The sequence below is a fragment of the Macrotis lagotis genome, chromosome 7, assembly GCF_037893015.1.
Source record: "Macrotis lagotis isolate mMagLag1 chromosome 7, bilby.v1.9.chrom.fasta, whole genome shotgun sequence".
Classification (NCBI taxonomy): Eukaryota; Metazoa; Chordata; class Mammalia; order Peramelemorphia; family Peramelidae; genus Macrotis; species Macrotis lagotis.
The window spans coordinates 128,955,834-128,979,263 of record NC_133664.1 but is presented as its reverse complement, the minus strand read 5'-3'; the positions used below and the strand labels follow the sequence as shown (position 1 = coordinate 128,979,263).

General features: G+C 34.5%; 1 protein-coding gene across 1 annotated transcript in view; it reads right to left on the bottom strand.

Annotated features, from left to right (window-relative positions):
- Positions 1–23,430, bottom strand: part of SLC13A1 (solute carrier family 13 member 1) — a 78,428-nt gene that overhangs the window by 42,690 nt on the left and 12,308 nt on the right. The window contains exons 2-3 of the mRNA XM_074193807.1: positions 9,739–9,867; positions 155–291 (exon numbers count right to left, since the gene is read on the bottom strand). Coding sequence (XP_074049908.1) covers positions 155–291; positions 9,739–9,867 — 266 coding nt within the window. The remainder of the gene's footprint in view (positions 1–154; positions 292–9,738; positions 9,868–23,430) is intronic.

Here is a 23,430-nt window from a genome sequence, read left to right as displayed (position 1 = left end):
ATCAATTTCATTTTAGCAGAGGAAAAGAAAAAGGGTCAGGAATTATACTGTGACAAAACAATTCTCTGGCTTTACATTACTTATGAGCTTATTTATTTTGTACAAAATGTTCTGTTCAAAATATAGACCTGGGAATAGCAAATGGAGGACTTACCAGGCAGGGTTCACACCCACCATCATCACCATTCTTAAAGCTATTCTCTTGTGTAAATTCCATTTTTCTATTGATGTTGCCAAACAGATGACTCCAATTAGCAATAGGTGAAAATCTTTGAAATAAGCAGATGCCACCTGAAATTACAATTAACTCTATTAAAAGTGTTATCATTTTCTTTGACAATAACTGTATTTAAAAACTTATTTCAAGAATGAGTTTTGCAATCGATTTATATAATGTTGGAGAGTTTTTTTTTCTCTTTTTGCTTTGCACAGTGATTTTGTCTAATTAGATAAACTCCTATGCTTATGAGGAGCAAATGTCATAACACTATACAATAAGAGAAAGCTCTCACTCAGCTCTTCACCTTGACCTTCAATTACAAAAATCTCTTAGTTTGGGGCAGAATGGGAATGTGTTTTCATTTTTTAAAAAATAATGAGTTTGTTCAAAGAGATAATATGGCGTAGAAGAAAGAATACTAAACTACGAATTAAGAAACTTGGCTTCTACCTAGGATAAACTGGCATGAATTTTAGCATGTCACATCTGTGATTTACATTCCCAATCTATAAAATGACTTGGAATTTGACTGGTAAGGTGGGGTTAAATCCCGCTTCAGATACTTTTTTTAGTTATGTAACTTTGGTTAAGTTGTTCCACACTTCCCTCCACAAATCTTTTCTTATACCTCTTCCTCCTGTAATTTGTGATCTAGTGATACTGGTCTACTGTTGTTCTTCCAACATGGTACTCCATCTATAGATTCTGGATAATTTGCTTGGCTGTGCGCCATGCCTGGAATGCTATTCTTCTTAAATTCTACGTCCTGGCTTCTTCAAGTCACAATTAAAATCCAAAGTTCTACAAGAGACCTTTCTCAAGCATCCTTGATTTCATTGCCTTCCCTATTTCTATGGCATGTTTAATGTATATGTACTACATGTGTGTGTGTGTGTGTGTGTGTGTGTGTGTGAGGTGTGAGAGAGAGAGAGAGAGAGAGAGAGAGAGAGAGAGAGCGCTGTCTGAATGTAATCTTCCTTATTAGATTCTGGGTCCCTTGAGATCTGGAACTGTTTTTGTATCCCCAGTCCTTAATGCAATTTCTAACACAAAGTAGGCACTCAGTAAATGCTTATTGATGGATTTGAACCAGATAGGGTCCCAGATCCCTTCAAGTTCTATAATATTATGATACCTTCTATCAGAGCTAAACTCATAGATAGGCTGAATGGTCAGCACCTATGCAATTTGTGGGCATGCAAATATATTTACTCTCCCACATTCTGTGTTCCTTACTTCTCTTCCTACCACTAGAGGTAGGACAAAGACAATTCTTTGTAAATTTGAAAAATGTTTTTCTTTCAGAATTGTCTACTAAAATACAAATATTATCTGGACATATCATGCCTTAAGTTATTATCAATACCTTAGCAATATCAGTTTATTTATCAGGTGAGTAGGAAGAGAAGATTTCATCAGAGATTATTAATTTTGCGTCTGTGAACTTCCCCCCCCACCAGTGTTTTGATAATTGCATTTCAATGGAATTGGTTTCCTATGTAAATCAATATATTTTATTTATTTAAAAACATGATTCTGAAAAGGGGCCCATAGGTTTCCCAACATTGCCCAAGGGTTCCAAGATAAAAAAAAATGTGAATCATTCTAGTATCTGTTAGAATTTTGTTGACTCTAGGGATCTAGGATCCATGTCAATCTGAAATTAGGTGGCAGCCAGTTAAGAATAAGATTTTCAACAAAATGAGTACCAAATAGGAAGCTGGGGAAGATTAATATTTATGGAAGGGTGAGATTTGTGTGAGGTTTCAGAAGGGAGAAGAATCTGAAGAGAAATGGGATGGCATCAAATACTGTGTCTACCCCACAACTTTTTAAAAAATTGTCTCTGCCTAGCCTAGCTTCCACACCACTGTCAAGACCAAATTGATGATATTATATTTAAAAATTTTTTGAAAAGTCTAAAGCATCATAGAAATGCAAGCTATAATTATATCCCAAGACAATGGCTAGCCACAAAACAAATATTTGTTTTGTTAAAAGTCCTGCTCCTAATTTCTCTAGGTAATTAAGCCATGCAAATAAGCCTTGGCCCATAGCCCAAGATCCTAACAGGAATCAGGTGCCAGAGATAATGGAGAAATTCATTTTTTTCCACTTTCCATTTCATTCCTTATCATATGGTTTTCATTGCAACCTGAAACTGTAAAATAAAATTATCCATAGGCAAATGCATTCATTTTCTTAGTCTAAAAGTAAAAATGAAAGAAGATTGTATTCTGGAAAGTGCTAAAAATTAAAAGACAGTGTTCTCTTTCAAATTTAGATGATGATTTAAATAAGGGACACTTTATTATTAAAACTAGGGACTTAACCTTTTTTAATGCATCATGTATTTCCTTGACAGACTTAAATTTATGGTTTAAGCTTCTCAGAATAATTTGTAAATGAATAAAACAAAATATATAGATAACAAAGATGTAATCAAAGGTTGGTGAAAATAAAGATGGTAATTTTTTTGTCTCGTTCAAGTTCATGGACCCCCTGAAATCTGTGAAGTCCAGCTCTTGCACTGATAAATACATGATCAATGAAAAATCTGACATACCAAATGAAATTTCTAGCATTTTTAAAATCTTTTTTTGGCAATTGCCTCCACAAAGTCTTTCATTTTATGTGCATACCCTTTGATCCAGCTATACCACTACTAGGTCTATACCCTGAAGAGATCATGAAAAATGGTAAAAACATCATTTGTACAAAAATATTCATAGCATATTCGCCTGTTTGTGGTGGCAAAGAATTGGAAATCGAGGGAATGTCCAATAATTGGGGAATGGATTAATAAACTGTGGAATATGTATGTGATGGAACACTGTTGTTCTATTAGAAACCAGGAGGGATAGGAATTCAGGGAAGCCTGGAAGGATTTGCATGAACTGATGCTGAGTGAGATGAGCAGAACTAGAACTTTGTACACCCTAACAGCAACATAGGAGTGATGATTAATCTTAATGGACTTGCTCATTCCAATAGTGCAACAATCAGACACAATTTGGGGGAATATGTGATGGAGAATATCATCTGTATCCAAAGAAAGAATTGTGGAGTTTGAACAAAGACCAAAGACTATTACCTTCAATTTTTTATCTTATTATATAATTTTGCTGTCTTATGCTTTATTTTTCTTCCTTAGGGATATGATTTCTTTCTTATCACATTCAACTTAAGTCAATACATACCATGGAAACAATATAAAGACTTAACAGATTACTTTTTGTGGGCGGGGGGGGGGAGGGAAGCAAGGTTAGATAGAAAATTGTAAAATTAAAAAATAAATAAATAAATAACTTAAATAAAAAAATAAAGTCCTTCATTTTAATCATTCAAATGCGCTATTTTCTGTATGTAAAATGTTTCGAAAAAGCAAAATCACTCTATAAAAGCAAGTTACAATTATATCATGATAAGGAAGTGTTCTTTGTCTTTGAGGTGTTGGCCAGTGGAACATAAAGGAAGGATCAAACAAATTGGAAAGTCTTCGAGTATGATTTCAGAAATAGGGAGGTGTTTTTTTTTTAAAAAAAATTAGCCTAGCCTAATAAGAAGAAAATGAACCAAAAGGGTGGCTGCTAGGAGATGGATTTTGGTCCATAGGGAACCATGAAACAGATAAAAATACAAAATTTCCCTTGATATTATATGGTTCCCTTTCTTTGATGGAATGCCAGAAAAGAGAACTGAAAGAATCACACATTTTTAGATAATCTACAAAGATAAATTTAATTTTTTATATTCTAAATGTAGTCTTTGTTCAATAACTAAATAAATTTAGAACTGGTAAAACTAAATCATCTACTAAAGAAATCAAAAATATAAGGAAATTACAAATAAATTGAAGGATGTGTTAGCTATATGACATAATAGATAGTACTGGCCCTGGAGTCAAGAGGCCCTGAGTCAAATCTGGTTGTAGGCACTTACTAGTTATGTTACCCTGGGCAAGTCACTAAAATTTGTTTGACTCAAGGTCTCATCTATAAAATGAACTGGGGAAGAAAATGGTAAACCATTTCCATATCTTTGCCAAGAAAATCTCAAATAAATTCACAAAAAAATGAATAGGACTAAAACAACTCAATAACAACAATAAAATGGCAAGATCATAGGCTTTCCCCTACAAAAAAATGAAAAAAAGGAGAGAAGAGGCTAGACTGTATGTCCAAAGGCATCTCACTATCTTCTTTTGGCACACAAACATTTTCTCTCACATTCATGATACTCAGAAGAGAGCTGGTCCATACAATGTTAATTGCAATTTAAATGATAATATCTATTGTAGACAATAAAAAGTAGAACATCCCCATGAAGAACTGAAGAATCAACTCAAATTTAAATTGATCTGCTTCACTGGGTTTTTGTGAAGCTACAATGAGATAACAAAGTGTTTTGCAAGTCTTAAAGTGATAAAGATACACACACACAAATGTTAGCTGCTGCTACTAAAATGTCTATTCCCTTTGATGAAGAATTTTACTACTAGGAGTGGTAAAAGGAGATTAATGATTAAAAAAAAAGAAAAGCTCACACATATTTTATATGTATTTATAATAGATCTAAGAGTAAATGATTGAAAATAAAGTAGATACCCAACAATGGGGAATAGCTACCTGTTGTGGCACTTGAATGTAATAGAATATTGCTGTACTGTAAGAAATGACAATTATGATGAATACAGAAAAACATGGATAGACACCTGAATAGATGTAAAGGTAGCATCACTAGGAAAACAATATATAAATGACAAATAGAAAGAACAATTAAAATATGAGATTATAATGACCAAGTTTGGTTCCAAAAAGATAAGGGAAGAAATTTATTTTGGGAGGGAAAAAGAAGAGAAGTGGGGGTATTCTCTTTTATTATTCTTTGTCATGAGATGTCTCTCTGGGAATGATAGAAAGGAGAAATATATTAGGAAATTTAGGTATACAAAGGGGAAAATATCAATAAAAATTATGTTTAAATTATAGTTTATCCTCTGAATTGAGTTAGTATATAACCTGATACTTGATCAATTTAAAGCAAAAATGGGTACAAGAAGGATCAAGAGATATAAATAATATTCGGGTAAAAAAATAAATAGGTCAAGTCCTTGCATATTCCTGTGCATTGTAAATAGTTTAAGAAGATAATTACAAGAAATAGATATGGTTAGCATTGGACAACTATACTACCTCCCTAAAGATAAAATTGACTCAATTATAATAAGAAAAGACTAGTTATCAATATGGGAGCCATTTCATAATTAACTAGGTGTTATGAAAACTGACTCAGAAACAAGGTCAAAATCAATATCAAATTTAAAAAAGGATGATGACACTGAATGTAATTTTAGTACTTACAAATAAAACTTTTTAAAGGCAATATCAAATCCAAAAAATGGGAAATTGATAAAAGACAAGCCATGGATTTTACTGTCACTATTATTTTTGAAAATTTTAAATAATACAAAAAAAAGCAGTCTTATTATCAAGGTATAGAGAGGCAAGAAATTCCTGCAATCCTTGGTCTCTTTACCATGTGTAGAGATGATAATTGTGGAGGAGACTTAAAGATTAATATTAGTTCTGCTTAACAAAACAGCAAAAAAAAAGCCATTCAGGAGAAAACAAGCCTACAGAAAACTTGTCATGAGGACTGAGCAAATCAGATAATCCCAAGAGTTTATATAGATGAGCCTGGAAGGTGGACAATGAATAGTCCTAATGATAATTTCTTTTCACCAGTAAAAATGGTAGAACCAATGAATTTGGACTCTACCATATCTAAAAATGCATTTGAGGAAATGGCAAAGATTATTTTTTTCTTAAATTTTATTTATTTAAGGCAATGGGATTAAGTGATTTGCACAAGGTCAAACAGCTAGGCAATTATTGTCTGAGGTCAGATTTGAACTCCAGGACTGGTGCTTTATCCACTACTCTACCTAGCTGCCCCCATGACAATGATTCTTTTTTTTTTTTAGATTTTTTTTTTTGCAAGGCAATGGGGTTAAGTGGCTTGCCCAAGGCCACACAGCTGGGTAATCATTAAGTGTCTCAGGTCACATTTGAACTCAGGTACTCCTGACTCCAGGGCCCATACTCTATCCACTGTGCCACCTAGCTGTCCCGACAATGATTCTTAATGAAGATGAAGTAAGAAAAAGCAGCCAAAGCTGACCAAATACATCTAGAAGAAATCTGTACTACAGAAATATTTCCATTTAAAATACCAACTAATGCCCCTACTTATATGTACTTTCTCATATCAAGTTTTGTTCAGTAGTCTTTTCAGGCACTGAGAATAAATGATGAAAACATAAGAAGCGATCATTCACAGATTATTTCCCACAGCAGATTAGATACTTGCACATAAAATTGAATAAGAAGTATATATAATTATATATAATATATATATATATATAAGGTATATATATGTATATATAATATATATAAGAAATATAAGGTACCCAAGTATTTATTGATCATTGATTTTTTTAAAGTATCTAAATTTTTAAAGCAAATTCAGCCTTAGAGATTCTCTTCAAATACAGTACTATCATATCCATATGTTAACATCATACACGATTCTGCCATCACAGAAATTACTCTCATTTATCCTAACATTCTGCAGAAAATAAAACACTGAGACATATGCTAACGATGTTCGCTAGCTTTCTGCATGATATTCAGATAAAAGAGGGAATTCCCTATAGATGAACAGATTTTACAGATGTTTCTGCCTGCAGATGGCATTGAGTTTTGAATGTGGCACTTCTTAATAGTATCTACAGTTGCAGATTGTAGAGATTATAATGTTCAATGAAATGAGAAATCCTTGAGTTAATATCATCAGTGCATACAACTGAACTGAAATTATAGACATGCGATGAAGTAGAAGACAAGCTCAAATGATTGCATTTGGAAAAGTTTGTGGTGTAGTATCTTATAACTAGATGTTGCAGTGGATAGATTGCTGGGTCTGGAGTGGGGAAGACTTGAATTCAATTTCAGCCATGAAGACCCTTGCTCTATAAAAACTCTCTCTACTCTGCAGCTATATATCAATTCAAGATATTAGAAAGACCTCTTGAATTAGAAATTCTAGGTTTCTTTTCTAAGTAGGGAATTAAAGAAAGAAATCAAAAAAATTAATAAGGTCCCCCCCAAAAAAATATAACTAACCTTATTCTCTCTTCCCCTCTTCTTCAATGTGGAAATGGGAGGCATCCAGGATAGAAGGGATGAAGGGATAAAGAAAGGGATAGAGAAGGGTCAAGGTACAATTCTCACCTAAAGTAAAATTGAATCCACCAAAAAGAAAGCTCTCTCTCCAACCCATCCCACAAGACACACACACACATCCAGTACTACGTGAGAGTGTTTGTTACAAAAGAAAAAAAAAATCCAGATATATTGGAGAAGCGATGAGAGGTTGCAGAACTCCAAAGGTAATGAATATCAGAGACCACCATCCTGAACTTTGAGCACTCTCTCCCTTTCCTGCTGTAGCTGCACTGTTTAGACAGCTGTCATGCCCTGGTTGACTCTCAGAGACTGCAAGGAGACAGATATATACTGGTACCAACAAATTTCATGCTTTTAATGGGAGACTGAATCCATTTTCTTCAGACGGGTACTCTTAAATTGTACACCTCTCAGCATGAATAAACTCTTCTCAGCAAGAACAAAATAGAAATACACGTGAAACTTAATTTGCCTTTATCTTGTGAAATGGCAGGTTTCTAGGGAAGAAAAGGGGGGGGAAGATTTTTCTTTATTTAGGGAAAAAAATTGTTTTTTCAACATTGTGTAAGGCAGAATGTTGCTGAATAGAAATGGTTTGTTCAGAAAGCAAGAAGGGGGCGAACCTCTTAGTGACTTGTAGAGAGTGACAGATTAACTAATGTCAATCACCAAATAAGTGTGTGCTAATAGTTTTCCTTTGCTGACTAAAATGTCTCCAAAGGTACAATCCAATCCTCTTTATTTTAGAGGAACGAATCCATCTGCAGTGTATGGGATTAAGGGAGTAGATAAAGTGGTTTGAGGGATGCTATTACATAATTATAACAGGAGTTACATAGCTCAGTATATAGAGAATCAGACCTGGAGTCAGGAAAACTCATCTTAAGTTCAAATATGACTTCAGTTACTAACCATGTGACCCTGGACAAATCACAAATTTGCTTTGGTTTCCTCATCTGTAAAATGGGTTGGAGACAGAAATGGTATCTTTGTCAAGAAAACTCCAAACTGGGTCATCATACATGACAATAAATAGTGGATAGGGAATGAGATTTTTAATTACTTTGCTACAGAGAGGTCCTTCTACCAAAGCAAGCTGGAAACTTTTCTGCAAATAATAATCTTAGTTGTCTAGATCCCTTAGAAGTTAAGTTAAGTAACTTGCCTGGAGTTACCTGGTCAATGTGTGTCAGAGGCTGGACTGAGTTCTATCCTATATACCATGTTGCATAATAACATATTTATATAGGAAATTTATAGGTTAAAAATTGTTTGCTTGTTTTTTGCAACAGTCCTGGAGATCAAATAGAACAAGTATTCTCTTATCCCCATTTCAAGAATGAAGAAACTGTAGTTATGAGAGTTGAAATGATTTGTCTGAAGTCACATAGTAGTAACTGTGTAGGACTGTGACTTGCCAGAGTTTGTTTCTAATTCAATTCAAGTTTTTTTTTTAATCCCTTCATTATATGTCTTGCAAATGCTAACAGCAAGTAGAGAAAGCAGGAGATGACAGAAAAAGCAGTGAATGGAAATGAGAAAATATTGGTTCCAGTCATGACTTTATCATTTATTAGCTGTATGTACTGCTTAGAAAATTGTGAGATCTACAAGTAAGGAGTACCCAACAAGCACTACAACCTTCTCTTTCCAGGATTCTCAATATCTAAAAATCTACCAAGCTAGAAAGTTCTAGTCCTGTACTATAATTGATTGGACCTCTCTGGGCAATTTTGTTGTCTACTTATCTATGACATTAGAGCTGGGGAATTCAATAAGAAAAACCTGAATAAGATCCCATACTACTATCCCCTCATCCTGAGGATCTGTAAACATGTGAAGGAAATAACCCAGGCATACCTATGTCAAATTTAATACAACTTGGTTGTATCAAATCCATGAGTGAATCTTTCTCAGGACCATTGTTGATACCTCTTCCTCCTCCTGCCATAACCAAGGTTTTGGCAACCTTCCTAGTTGTACTCCAGAATACTTTCTACATCCCCTTCCCCAATTTCATTTAACTTTGATTGACCTTGACATTAGTTATGCTTCATAACCTGTAATCAATCTCAAGGTTTTCACTAGGAGGACAAATATGAGTTAAGATAGACCTGTGATAAAGGCATATTGCTTTTACTAAAAGCATCACCATATGACTCTTCTGTAAGGTCCCCTCCAGCTGACATTCTATAATTATTGAATGTAGAGCATGTGAAAGAACATCATAATTGGGGGTGGGGAGGAAGGATTTACATAAGAACTTACCTTTTTAGAAGACAGGATTCCAAACCAGGGAAACATTAAAGCAGGCAGCAAAGCTGTTATAGACAGAGGTAAAGCTTCCGTGATCCAAAAGATAGCAACAACGAAGAGTGTATAGGCACATTCTGCTTCCTGGAATGAATCAAGGAAAAAACAAAAATGAGAATGGTACTGTAAAAGAAATTACATTAATACATTAAGACATGACATTTCTTTCTTTTGTTTTGCAAGACAAATGGGGTTAAGTGACTTGTCCAAGGCCCCACAGTTAGGTAATCATTGTGTCTGAGGCTGGATTTGAACCCAGGTACTCCTGACTCCAGGGTAGGTGCTCTATCCACTGCACCACCTACCCACCCCAACATAGACATTTTCTAAGACTTTTATATGTGATTCATAGAAAATACATTCCGTGTGTTTAAACAGAAATTATTGACAAAAAATATCAAGGGAGAGAAAATCTCTAATGATTGAACAAAAGGAAGAAAATGATCAATGATCAATTGCTGTCCTTTCTTTTGCATAGATTATCCCACTGCAGCCTAGAAAATTCAGTTACAGTGTTCTAATTTCTAGTGAGTCCTAAAGTCAGATTCTTCACATGAGGTAGCTTCCTCTCAACTCATCAATTCAGTTTTTTTGTTTATTCTGAGTGTGTCCAGGTGGGTTTACCTTTTTAAAAATGTTTTATTTCTATCATTACATCTAATTTATTTGAATCTCTCTTTGACCAGAATGAACCCTACTTTATGGCAAAAACAATGAAACTCTTGATTCAATGTAAATATATCCTCATAGGATTAAATAATTTTTGTTTTTCCTTTTAACAAAAAAGGAAGATATGTCTCTTTTTCTATCATCTAAGATCTTAGTTGGTTTTTAATTTGCTGATCCTTTCATTTATATTTTTCAAATCATTGTGTGTAGAGTTTTCTTGTTATGCATCAGTTGATATAAATCTTCCCATGTTTTCTGAATTCCTCATATTCATCATTTCTTACTGTTTAATTTTATAAGGCAGTTAGGTGGCCCAGGGGTAAAATGCTGAGCCCAGAGTCAGGATATGAGTTCAAATTCAATCTCAGACACTTATTAGCTTTGTACCCCTGGTTAAAGAACATAATTGCTCTCTGCTATAGATACCTCAACTATAAAAAATTCTTTTTAAGTGCTTAACCATAGTGCCTGAGCCATTAGTTGGTACTTAATAAATGTTTGCTCTCTTCCCTACCTCTATGTTGATATACCATTGCTTCATCATTCCTTCCCCTATCAATAGGCATTCACTTTGTACACAATCCTTTGCTACCACAAAGTATTTGGAATTCTGCTTCTGTCTTTGATTTCCTTGGAGTATCTGACTAGCAAAATTAAGTCATTTATTCAAAATATGAGCCTTATCTATGGTTTCTACTTAAATCTGGGGGTTACTCAACAAAAATTACACAACTTTCAGTGTTTTTTAAAAACAGGTTCCAAGATTGACATGTTGGATTGTCATATTATTATCTTAAGGGAGAAAGGAACGAAAGCTATCTAGTCTCTGGTCAAGAAGGATGGAGGAGTCCATCAGTTTGAAGAGTGATCACACATTAAATGTTGACCTAGCTGGGACAGCAAAAAAGAACTATGTTCATTTATTCTTTTAGCTCCTTCAAGATGCTTTTTTTGATCATTTACTGTATAATCATTGTGTTAGTTATCTTGTGGAGAATAACACATGTTCACTGTCCTCTATAAACTTACATTCTAGTACACAAATACTCAGCTTCAGGTAGCATGTGGCCCTTTTAGGAGTTCTTTCCTTGCCCCACCCATGGTTCTGATATTCATTTGAAACATTTATTTCTTTATATAAAAATGCTGGAGAACTGGGAGAAAGGATAGGATACATGGTACAATTTGCCAGAGACTGGACCCCACTAGGATGGTCCTATTCATATCAGTTAGCTTTTTTTTCTCCACACATAACCTTTGCCAAGAAATATTTAAATGATTGTTGGTGAGTCATTTCAGTCCTGTCTAATTCTCCTACTTGGGATTTTCTTTCATTTCCTTCTCCAAATCCTTTTACAAATGAAGTAAATAAGATTCAATGATTTGCTCTGGGATAAACAGCTAGAAAGTGTCTGACATTGGATTTGAATTCAGGTCCTCCTAACTTCATGCTTTTTAAATGGTACTGAATTTAACAAGATTATTACAAAGGTAGAGCGTATTTATAATTCCCTTCCATATCAAAGCATCTTTAGTTTGGTTGGTTAGTTTGCCAAGAAGTATATTTAGATGATCTCTACCCCACCCTCAGGTGGCTACCCCCCCCCCACCAAAAATTTAAAAAAGTGAGAATTTCCTTACTGACTTCTGCCTCTCATAATGAAGGCAGCTTCATGTAGTCTGTAGAAAATGAAACTTGAGGATCAATTCTTGCAGTGATTCTGGCATTTTGAAATTTCAGAATATGAAACAACTTAGTGTAGAACCACAATTTACCATGCCCAGAATATTCTGGGTATCAGAGAGAAAGAATAGATAGACTTCCTCAAACTATTTCCTTTCCCCTACTTCTCTCTAATCTCCAAACCCTTCTCTCTTTTGAACTATTGCTTTGGAAAATCCAAAGTGTTTCTTTGAGTCACTGATGTTTTCTCTGCTATCTTGTCTCTCATAGTTAATTATGAAGTAAAAACAACAATAAACATTGGAATGAAAACCTTTGCTCTGAAGATTAAAAGCTACTTCACTCTTTTAGACTTATATTAATCCTGACATCGGTAATATTTTTTTTTTCAATAAAAGTAACCATTACTTTTGGTTTTTCCTGACCAGATCTATGATTTCATTGGTGTTCTGAATATCTAAAGAGGAAATCCATTGAACAAGGCAGACTGGCACTTTCTAGTTTTAGAAAGTTACCTGGGGCACTGAAAGGTTATGTCACTTACCCAAGGTCATACAATCAAGATGAAACAAAGGCAAGACTTGATTCCAGGTTTCCAGACTGGTTCTCTATTGCTATGCTGCTTTTAATTCCAATAAAACTCAATAATAAATTCAAATGATGAAGCCAATTGAGTTGAGACCTTTCTGACTCCAAGGCAATTTCTTTATCTCCTGCACCACTTGTATTATTAGCATTGAAGATATTACATTGAATATCTGAGTACTGTCTCTCCCCAATATAGTTAAAAAATTTGCCTATGGTCATACTAGGTCACTTTTTTTTAATTTTTGCTAGGCACTGGAGTTAAGTGACTTGCCCAAGGTCACACAGCTAGGTAATTATTTTTTAATTTAATATTTATTTATTCTCATTTTGTACAAATAATGTTTTTATACATTAATAGAATATTCTTGTTTAAGAGTAAACAAAATACCCCCTCCCCCAAAAAATATAGACTCATTTGAGCGATAAAGTAAAGGGGAGAGAGAAAAATTAAAATTAAAAAATAATAGTAATAATTGTAGGTATAGCCAGGTGGCGCAGTGGACAGAGCACCAGCCCTGGAGCCAGGAGCACCCAAGCCCACATCCAGCCCCGTACACCCAACAACCACCCAGCTGTGTGACATGCAAGCCACCCCAACCCCACTGCTCTGCAAAAAGCATAGAAAGAAAAATGACCTAAAATAAAATAAAATCGTAATAATATTAGGGGTGGCTGGGTGGCGGACAGAGCATTGGCCCTTGAGCCAGGAGCCCCCGGGTCCAAATCCGGCCTCAGACACCCAATGATCACCCTGATATGTGGCCCCAGTCAGGCCATTTGCCCTGCACCCTCCCCCCAAAATAATAATAATAATAAATCTACTTCAGTCTGTGTTCCAACACCACCAACTCTGTCATGGGTGGATCACATTCTTTATAAGTCCATCACAAAAGTTACTTCCATATTTTTCCACCCTTGACATTGGTGATTGCAACTCCCTCCTTTCACTGACTCTGCTGTAGGGTCAGCTAGGTAATTATTAAGTGTCTGAGGCTGGATTTGAGCCCAGGTACTCCTGACTCTAGGGCCAGTGCTCTATCCACTGTGACACCTAGACGCCCCTAGGTCACATTTTTCAAAGGAGTTCTTAATCAGAACCATTTCATTCCCTACCTATTTCTACAATTATTCCTTTTTCCTGCTTAATATTTTTTTCTTTACAAACTTCAATCTGATTCTTTCCTTGCATATCCTTGACTGTCTCACTTCTTTACTTTTACTCATCCCATTAGGTCCTGGCTAGGGGGTTGGGTATTAATCTCATTAAACCTCTTCTGGTCTTATTTTTGTACCTGTCCATCTCAGAGCTCATGCTCTAGCAAATCTTGATAATAATTTTTCTTACCCAGTCCAACCTTTCACATCTGGCCTATGTGTCACTCCACACCCTTCTACCCACTCCAGGTTTAACAATGGACCAACTAAATTGGCTTACCTTTTTCATCTAAAAAGAACGAAGAACCTGTCACAGAGGTAAAGAAAGAATGCTATGACTAGGCAGATTGGAGACTTGGGGGACATTTCAATAGAATTCTGACTGAAATTACCACGGGAAATGTGGTTGATTATATTTTAAAAATCGCTTTCATTCTCCTTTAAATTATAGCCCAAAAAGAAAATGAAAGGTAATTACAGTTAAAAAAAAGTTTTTTTCCCCCTCCTCCTCCCCTTTTTGATATAGTGACTGATATTAGAGAGAGTAATTTGGCTGTTGAATTAAGACCCAAGTGGGCATGATCTCATCTAAGCACAGTTTGAGAAAATCTGGGCCAATCACAGACCTCCCTCATTGTAATTCATTTTTAAAAGGGAACATGAAGCAATTAAGAAAGAAGGGGAAAAAAGAATGCATTCTGAATCTGTGCACTACAAGAGAAACAATATTATTATTTGACAGAGGCTGTGGAGAGTCTCATGGCTCAGGATACATATGTATTCCTACTGGTGCAGTGGTTTTAAACCACTCAAATTCAGATTAATATAAAAGCTTTAAGTGTCTCAAAATGTCTCCATCCACAAAGATATGGAGAAAAATGAGCCTAACTACAGAGGAAGAGAAAGGGCAGAGAGTTTTTCTTTATTCTCCTCACTAAAAAGGGGATAGTGAATAGCAGGAAAATTATTTCAGTGATCTTTTCTTTTATCAGGAAGCTGGGCTCAAAAAGCTTTGATTCATTTTTGACTTCTCCCCTTCACTCTCCAATGAATAGTCACTCAGCAAATCTTTTGAACTCTTCCTTCAGAACACTTTTTACACTGGACTTCTACTTTGTAGCCCCATTGCCACCCCCCAAAGCCCAATATCCCAATCCAGGTGCTCACTGGTCAGGAAGTCAATCAACAAGCATTTATTAAGGACTTATTCAGTATGCTATATTCTAAGACCTAGAGGTCTTCCTTCTCTTTAGATTAATTTCCCTAAAATAGTCTAACAAAAACAAGATATAGACCCACATCTCACACTCTATACCAAAATAACGTCAAAATGGGTACAGGACTTAGACATAAAGGGTGATACAATAAATCAATATTCTTTCCTTTGGATCTATGTGGAAAGGGGAGAAATTTATGACCATACAAGAAACATAATACATTATAAACTGAAAAATAGTTGATTTTGACCAAATTAAATTAAAAGGGCTTTGCACTAATAAAACCAATGCAACTAAGATGAGAAGGAAAACAGAAAGATAGAAACAATTTTCACAGCTAGTGGTTCTGATAAAGGTCTCATTTCTGAAATGTATAGAGAGTTGAATCAAATTTATAAGATTACAAGTCATTTCCCAATTGATAAATGGTCAAAGGATATTAATGGACAGTTTTCAGATGAAGAAATTAAAACTATATAGAGATATGAAAAACTTCCAAATCATTATTGATTAGAGAAATGTGAATTAAAACTACAATGAGGTACTACTTCATAGCTATCAGATTGGCCAAAATGAGAAAAAGGGAAAATGATCAGTGTTGGAGAGGTTGTGGAAGGACTGGGACATTGATGCATTGCTGATAGAGTTGTGAATGGATCCAACCATTCTAGAGAGCAATCTTGGAACAATGGCCAAAGAGCAATAACACATGCTTTGACTCAGCAATGCCAATACTAATATCATAATAAATGGGAAATGGCCTACATGTTCAAAAATATTTATAACAGCTCTTTTTATAGAGGCAAAGAATTAGAAATTAAGGGGATGCCCATCAATTGGGAAATGGCTGAACAAGTTATAGAATTTGAATATTACAAATATATTGTTCTATAAGAAACCATGAATGGCTGGACTTCAGAGATGTATGGAGAAAATTATATGAACTGATGATGAGTGAAGGGAGCAGAACCAAGAGAAAAGAGAATTTCGTAGAAAATATTATGTCTCTGGCATTTATAGTCTTTATAATCTTTTATTACATTCTAGCTCCAGTCAGTCTTTCTTAGCTAATCGCACATAACTTTCATAGGCAGGATGTCAGATAGAGAGTTGGGCCTGAATTCTAGAAGACCTAAATTCAAATCTGATTTCAGAGACATACTTCTTGTGGAACCCTGGGCAAGACACTTAACCCTGTTTGTCTCAATTTCCTTATCTGTAAAATGACTTGTAGAAGCAAATGGCAAAGTACTAAAGTATGTTTGCTAAGAAAACACCAAATGGCATCACAAATGGTTGAAAATGACTGAACGTTAGCTCCTACATACTCCATTTTCCAACCAAAGAAGACATTTTGCTGACACCCAACCACTGCCTCTTTATCTTTGAGCAGGGTCCCACCTTCTTGGAACTCCAAACTCCTCTTTGTGGCAGCTCAAGTTCTCCTTTCTTTAAGATTACTTTCTGAATTCTGCCGGTTAGGTGGCCCAGAATGCAGGATTTGGAGTCAGAAAAATCTAAATTCAAATTCTACCTCAGATACTCACTAGCTGTATGCCTCTGGACAAGTTAATTAACTTTCCTTAGCTTCAGTTTTCTCATTTGTAAAATGGGGGTAAAAATATCACCTATGTTACAGGATTGTTGTGAAGAGCAAATGAAATCAACATTAAAGTACTATATAATGATTATTTCTCTACATCCTGTATTCACTTCTCTGTGAATGTTTTATGTACTTAATAAAATGTGAGCTCCTAGAGTAAAGGGACTACTTCATTTAGGTTTTTTTTATCCTCAGAGCCTAATATAGTATCTGACCCTCCCTAGGCATTAACATGTTTGTGGACTGACTGATTTACCCTGCAGAGAAACTCCTGATTTTATTTTCAATGTTTTATATTTCAAAATTTAAATTTTAAAAATTGACCATCAAAAAAAATTATTTCCCCATTTTACCTATTTTTGGCACACTAATTTTAGACCTAATAATCTCATAATCATTTTAATATAGCCCTCCACCTCCACTTATCCTTATAGTCCAACTCAAGTCCTATTTTCTTTCAATATGCCAGATCTGAAAGAGCACTCTCTGCTTTTCTATCTCTCTCTCCTCATGTGGCATATAAATCCTACCCATATGGCATTTTGTCATACCTTGAATTGCCATTTAAATTTCTATGTGCATGTCTTATTTCTTCATCATAAGTATAAACCCCTAGAGGGAAGAAATCATGACTCATTCTCCTCAGATTCCACAGTGTGCCCACTACAGTTCTATGAAGTAGATCAATGAATATTTATTTAATAAATGAACAAATAGCTATTTCACCTCTCTGCATCATATCATATCTGATGTAATCTCAACGTCTCTTAGAGATCTAAATCCTATGGTTCTATATAGAATATAATAATATTTGCCACTTCCCCAGGAAGATTTTGAAGACTCTTACTATTATTCAATAGACTACTAGATCTAGAGTTAGGAAGACACATAAGTTAAAATTAGAAGGTGTATAATCCTGAGCAAGTCATTTAACTTCTGACTCAGTTTCTTCAATTGTAAAATAAGGAGTATAATAACATCCTATCTCCTAAGACTGTTGTGAGCATCAAATGAGTTGGTATTTGAAAAGTTTTCACTTAGCCAGGGACAAAATAAGTGCCTAATAAATGTTTCCCTCTCCACTGCTACTGTTTCGCTCTCGCTCTCGCTCTCGTTCCCGCTCTCTCTCCCCTTCTATATATATATATATCTTTCTCTGTCTCTCTCCCTCAGCTTATACCTTTTTGTTTGTTTTATTGCCATATTTGATTTTTACCTTACATTTATAAATAACCCCCATTCCTCCAGTGGTCCCTTTTAACATTGTATTTAAACATCCTATATCTATACAAGCTTCTTTTCTTAAAATAATTAACAGAAATCATTTTCTCTCCCACTCATCTCCTAACCCAATGAAGAAAAAGAGAAAAATTTCCTTGCATAGTTAAATAAAACAAATAACCTCTGAATACAAAATATTTACATCTCATTCTTCACTCTAAATCAATCACTTATCAGGAAATGGATATTTATATGTTTCATCATTTACCTCTGGAATCATGAGTGATCAGTGTTTAATAGCATGTTTTATACTTTAACTACCATTTGGTTTCTTAATAAACTCTTCTAATTTTGGGGGGGGGGGAATTTCCATTTCTTGCATTTTATACTCATTCCCCCCCTTTTTAGTGATTATTATTATTATTATTATTATTATTATTATTACCTTATACAAGATATTGGCAACATTTTAATTCTTCTTATTACACATTTTGAAGGTTTGCTGTGATTCTTTAAACTAACATTTCTTAAAAAGCTTTTCTCCACGTCACTCTTTCCTCCTCTCCCTTGTTTTCCCTCTGATTTCCTTTTACTGAGTCTTCCTCAACCTTTTTCCACCCCCTTCTAATTAAGCCTCTTCAGATTTTGAAAAATACTCACATCTTTGAGCTTCTCCCAACATTTACCATTTTCCTGTCTTGTCTCATTTTCCTTATCTTTCCACACCTATTCTTGACTTTATTCTTCTCACATTGTTAGTTCAGTGTCTCTAAATTTCCTCTCATTATATGCTTGTGCTTCCATCTATTATGTTCTCTAGTCTCTTTAACCTCAAAAACCCTGTATCAAGAGAATTTATTGTGAGGGGAAAAAATAATCAGCACAAAACAGCTTGCATGTTAACTCAGACTGGCCCATGACATTGGGTTGTTTTTACCAGCCCACTGATGCTTCTCAGTCCCAATCATTTCATTTCTTTTTGCTATTAACATATACTCCCTTTACTATAATATCATTTTATTAATTCCTTAGTTTCTAGCATAAACCCCCAATGTTAATATCTCTGCTGTAGATCTCTCATGCTGACCTTCAGAAGAATTCTTAGAAGCATCTCAATCTAAGAAAATATACAATTATAATTCTAGATCTACCACATTGAATGACTTGGGGTAATTTCTTTGATTTCTGAGTGTTTACTTTTGTCATCTGTTAAATGGAGTCAGAATTGAGGCAATTGGTAAACTAGTCAAAATCTGGAACATATATAGGAGGAATAAGTTAGGCTATAAAATCTTTTTATTTTTTGTAGTTCCACTATGGAAACTATCCTGGTACCCTTTTTATTTTTCTTTCATTAATTGAAGTACAAAGAAAAGTCAAGTAATAAAAAGGGAAACAAGAAAAAAGCACAGAATTGTGAGGAAATAAAACAAATTTGGAGGAAAGTATTATTTTATTTCTCTCTTTAATGGCAAGGAGAATGATCTTTGGCTTAGAAAGGGCAGAACAAAAATGACTAATAGGACAGTGGAAACCAATATAAATAGTGAGATAGTAGGAGAACACACACCTAGATGCCCTTGATGAGTTCAGGTCATTAAACCCAGATGAACTACCACCATAAAGGAGTAAAGGAATTGTCAAATGTGCTGAGAACAGGATCTTTGGAGAATCATAGTGAATTGGAGAGGGACTCAAAATGGTAGAAAGGCAAATTTTGCCCTAATTTTTTTTAAAGGAGAGAGAATAAACGGTATGCTTTTTTAGTGAGTCTTTCCAACTGTCCATATCTAGAATGTAATGTCCTCAGTATCTGACTCATAATCTTTATCTTTTTTACACTTTTTTTACACTTTTTTTACACTTTTTTGCAAATTTCATCTCTTTCCTAAAGCGTTCTCCAATTTGTTCAAGGTTATTATTCTTACCCTGAATTTGTCTTTAAGATAGAAATCACTTCATTTTTGTCTTTTGTACCCTCAACATTTAGGGTCAGATACTAGGTAATTTAATTAATGAGAATAAATGGATGACTCTACAAAGCATCTGATGAAAAACAAATTTACCTCCAGAAATGGTTGAGAAATGTGTCCTTACATCTAGCCTAAGTCTAGATCTCTAAAATTCTTTTTTTTAAGTTTTATTGACCTGTTGGTTTTTACCTTACAAACATTTATGGAATATTCCCTATACAATAAAAGTAGGAGAATTAAGCAAAACTGACTCACCCACACATACTAAGATTCAGCGGGCGACCAAACCAAATGAATCTATTCCTTCTTCTACATGAAATCTTTTGATTATTCAAATAGTTATATCCCATAACTAAATCTTCTCTTCTCCATAATAAATATAAGAAAAATATACTATCATCTGTTCAATGGAGTCAGAATTGAGGCAATTGGTAAACTGAAGTAAACTGAAAATTTCCCCCCAAAATTAGAAGAGTTCATTAAGAAGCCAAATGGTAGCTAAAGCATAAAACATGCTATTAAATATTTCCATTTCCTTCAGATGATTCGTATGTAGCATCAACTAGAGGTCCTTTGCCATTGTGGATGTACTCCTTTGTATTATGCATTCTGTTTATTTTCTACTCAATACGTAATTCATCTATGACCTTCCTAAAATATAAGGGCCAGGACTAAAAATAGTACTTCAGATTCTATTTGATCAGGATAGAGAACACAGAAACTATCATATTCCTAATCTTGAACAGTGGAATCTAAGAAGGCATTAATTCTCTTGGTTGCTATAACTATTGGCTTGCAAATCAATGAATGAAACCTCCAGAGTTTCTTCAAATGGTTATTGAGCCATGCCCCTTTCATATTATACTTCAAAGTGAAGATATTTTTAACCCAAATATAAAGTATTTTTCCCTTCTCAATTTATCATTATTACATTTGGTCCAATGTTTAGTCAATGGTTAGTCAATAAACATTTATTAAGCATCTACTATGTTCTAGGAACCAGGCTAAGTACATCAATATCACTTTTGGGATCATGTTTGATACCTCACATGTTGGTTCTCTCTCCTAGTCCTGTGACATATTCATATTTGATTGCCATGTTATCTAAATCTTTATCTAAGTCACTAATAAAATTATCAGGTGATATAGAGTCTAGAGACTTTAATGTCAAGTTGACATTAAACCAAGAATAACTAACTATGTCTCTGGCAATTCAATCAGTGCCTCTTCTACTAGCTGATCAATAACCTCAAAATATAAGTTCTAATTTTGTTAGGAATCAAAGGTATGATAATTGTCCATAGGATTCAGAATCAATTTTGCTCTTCACAGACTGTTATAGCATGGATGACATCCCACTTTGTGCTCTTTCAGTTGCCTCCAAATCTAGCCCTCTTTCCATTATGGCATACTACCTCCATTTAGTAGTGACTTTCCATTACCTCTAGCACAATATACAAACTCTTTCCATTACGTCTAACACAATATACAAACTCCTCATTCTGAGACTTCATATGCTGTCACTTACCTTTTCAGTTTTATTTTACATTACTCTCCATTCTTTTTGCATTCCAGTCAAACTGGATTACTAATTATTCCTTGATTGTAAAATGCCAATTCTTACTTCTATGAATTCATAGTCTACTCTTCTCTCCTCATAACTGTTAAAATCTTTTGCCTTCTGTTGAGTATGTGTTTGGGATGAGGGGAGAGAAGATGGAGGTGAGAAGGCTTCTTCAATTCTGTGGAGATATATATATATATATTTTATTTATTCATATCAAGTAAGAAGCAGAGAACAGAGGCAATGTTAACATCAATCCTTGGCTGGCCAGCTACTCTTTCCTGTTCCAGTAATTTCTTCATACCTCAAAAAGGAATGATAGGATATAGCCTCTTATAAATGAACCTTTCCACCCCCAAAGCCCTACATATGATACTTGGATTTCATCTTCCCCATCATGGAACCTTCCCTGAACTCTCATAACTTAAATTTATCTCCATTTTTTTCAATTTTTTTGGTAATAGTTTGTCTCAATCTCTCTTTTGCTGTTATCACATTTTTCTTTACATTATATACCTATCTGGCTACATGTGATAGATACTTTGCCCTTAATATTGTAAGTTCCTTGAAGGCAGAGGCTGCAGACATTGTTTCTTCTTCACCTCATCCTTCATTTCCTCAATGCCTGGCATAATACATACTAAGACTCAGTGGGTATTTAATATGTTGATTGTCACTGTTATTGTCTCATGACACACTTTTTTGTGCTTTTTTAATTTTTTTAGTTAACATGCATTTATTTACACTTTTTCCCAATATATGGTAAAAATTAGAAAGAAAAAATTAGACACTTTAGACAAATATGCATAATGGGATTCAAATTTTCACATTGGTCATCCCTAAAAGTGCAAAAATTAAACAATTTTTAAGGAGAAATAAATATTTTCAAGGTCATGAAAATGGGAAGTCATTTCATACAAGTCCAAAGATTTTGAAGGTAATTGGGAATTTAGAATTGGGAAGTTTAACTAAGTTCCTAGATGGTACCCAAGTTGGTTACCCAATCATGACATAATGTATACAGGTAAATAATATAATAATCAAAACAGAATTTGAGGAAATAGTGAGTACTAAAGAAAGCTGAAGGTGTTAATAAAACTCTTTTCAGAAATTTTGCAAGAGTGATAAACATCTACTTGTTTCCACTGAGGACAAGATGAGAAAGTTTAGATTTTATAGTTGAAGTATAGGCCAAATAGGAGAAAGAACTGTATAAATAATAAAAGGACAGATATAAAAACACACATTCTAAATATAAGAGGAGGGAGGCACTGGCATCCACTATGAAATCATTGGATTATCTTCTCTAAAGATTTTAGGAGAAGGATTTATTGTATCCTTGTGAGGATGATTTCAGTGCAGTATTTCTCAGAGACCGGGAACTGGGCAAGATCAGTGTTTCTCAACTGCTGATGTAGAGCAAATTTTTACCAGTAGATAGAGTGTTTTCTTCCAAAGGTCTTTACATCTCAAACCCCATAAACTTGAAAAACTGATTCTCCACAGGCAAGGTCAATTACACCCAGACTCAATGCGGATAGGCAATAATTCTCAATTAATGTCTTCAGTTAAAGATAGCTGTAACCACACACACTTTGGTGGGAAGAGTCTGCACAAACACTGAACTTTTAATATGTTCACAACCAGGAGGTTGGGAAAGCTATAATTTGTAGTGGTATCCCACAGTTATTTTCAATTCAATTAAATATTGATTAAATGTCTATGGTACGAAGAGTATTGTATAAGTACTAAAGGAAATACAAAGATAAGTCAAAACAATCACTGCATTTGTGGTCCTTTCCAGTTAAGTAGATAATAAGATGCCAAACATACACAAATGAGTATGCTACCAAATAACATGCTGGAGAGATATAGAAAGTGCTATGTAAGATCTGATGGGAATAAAATGTATCATTCAACTACAGTAAAGCATTGACTTGAGAATAAAGAGGAGGTTATAGATGCTTGAGATA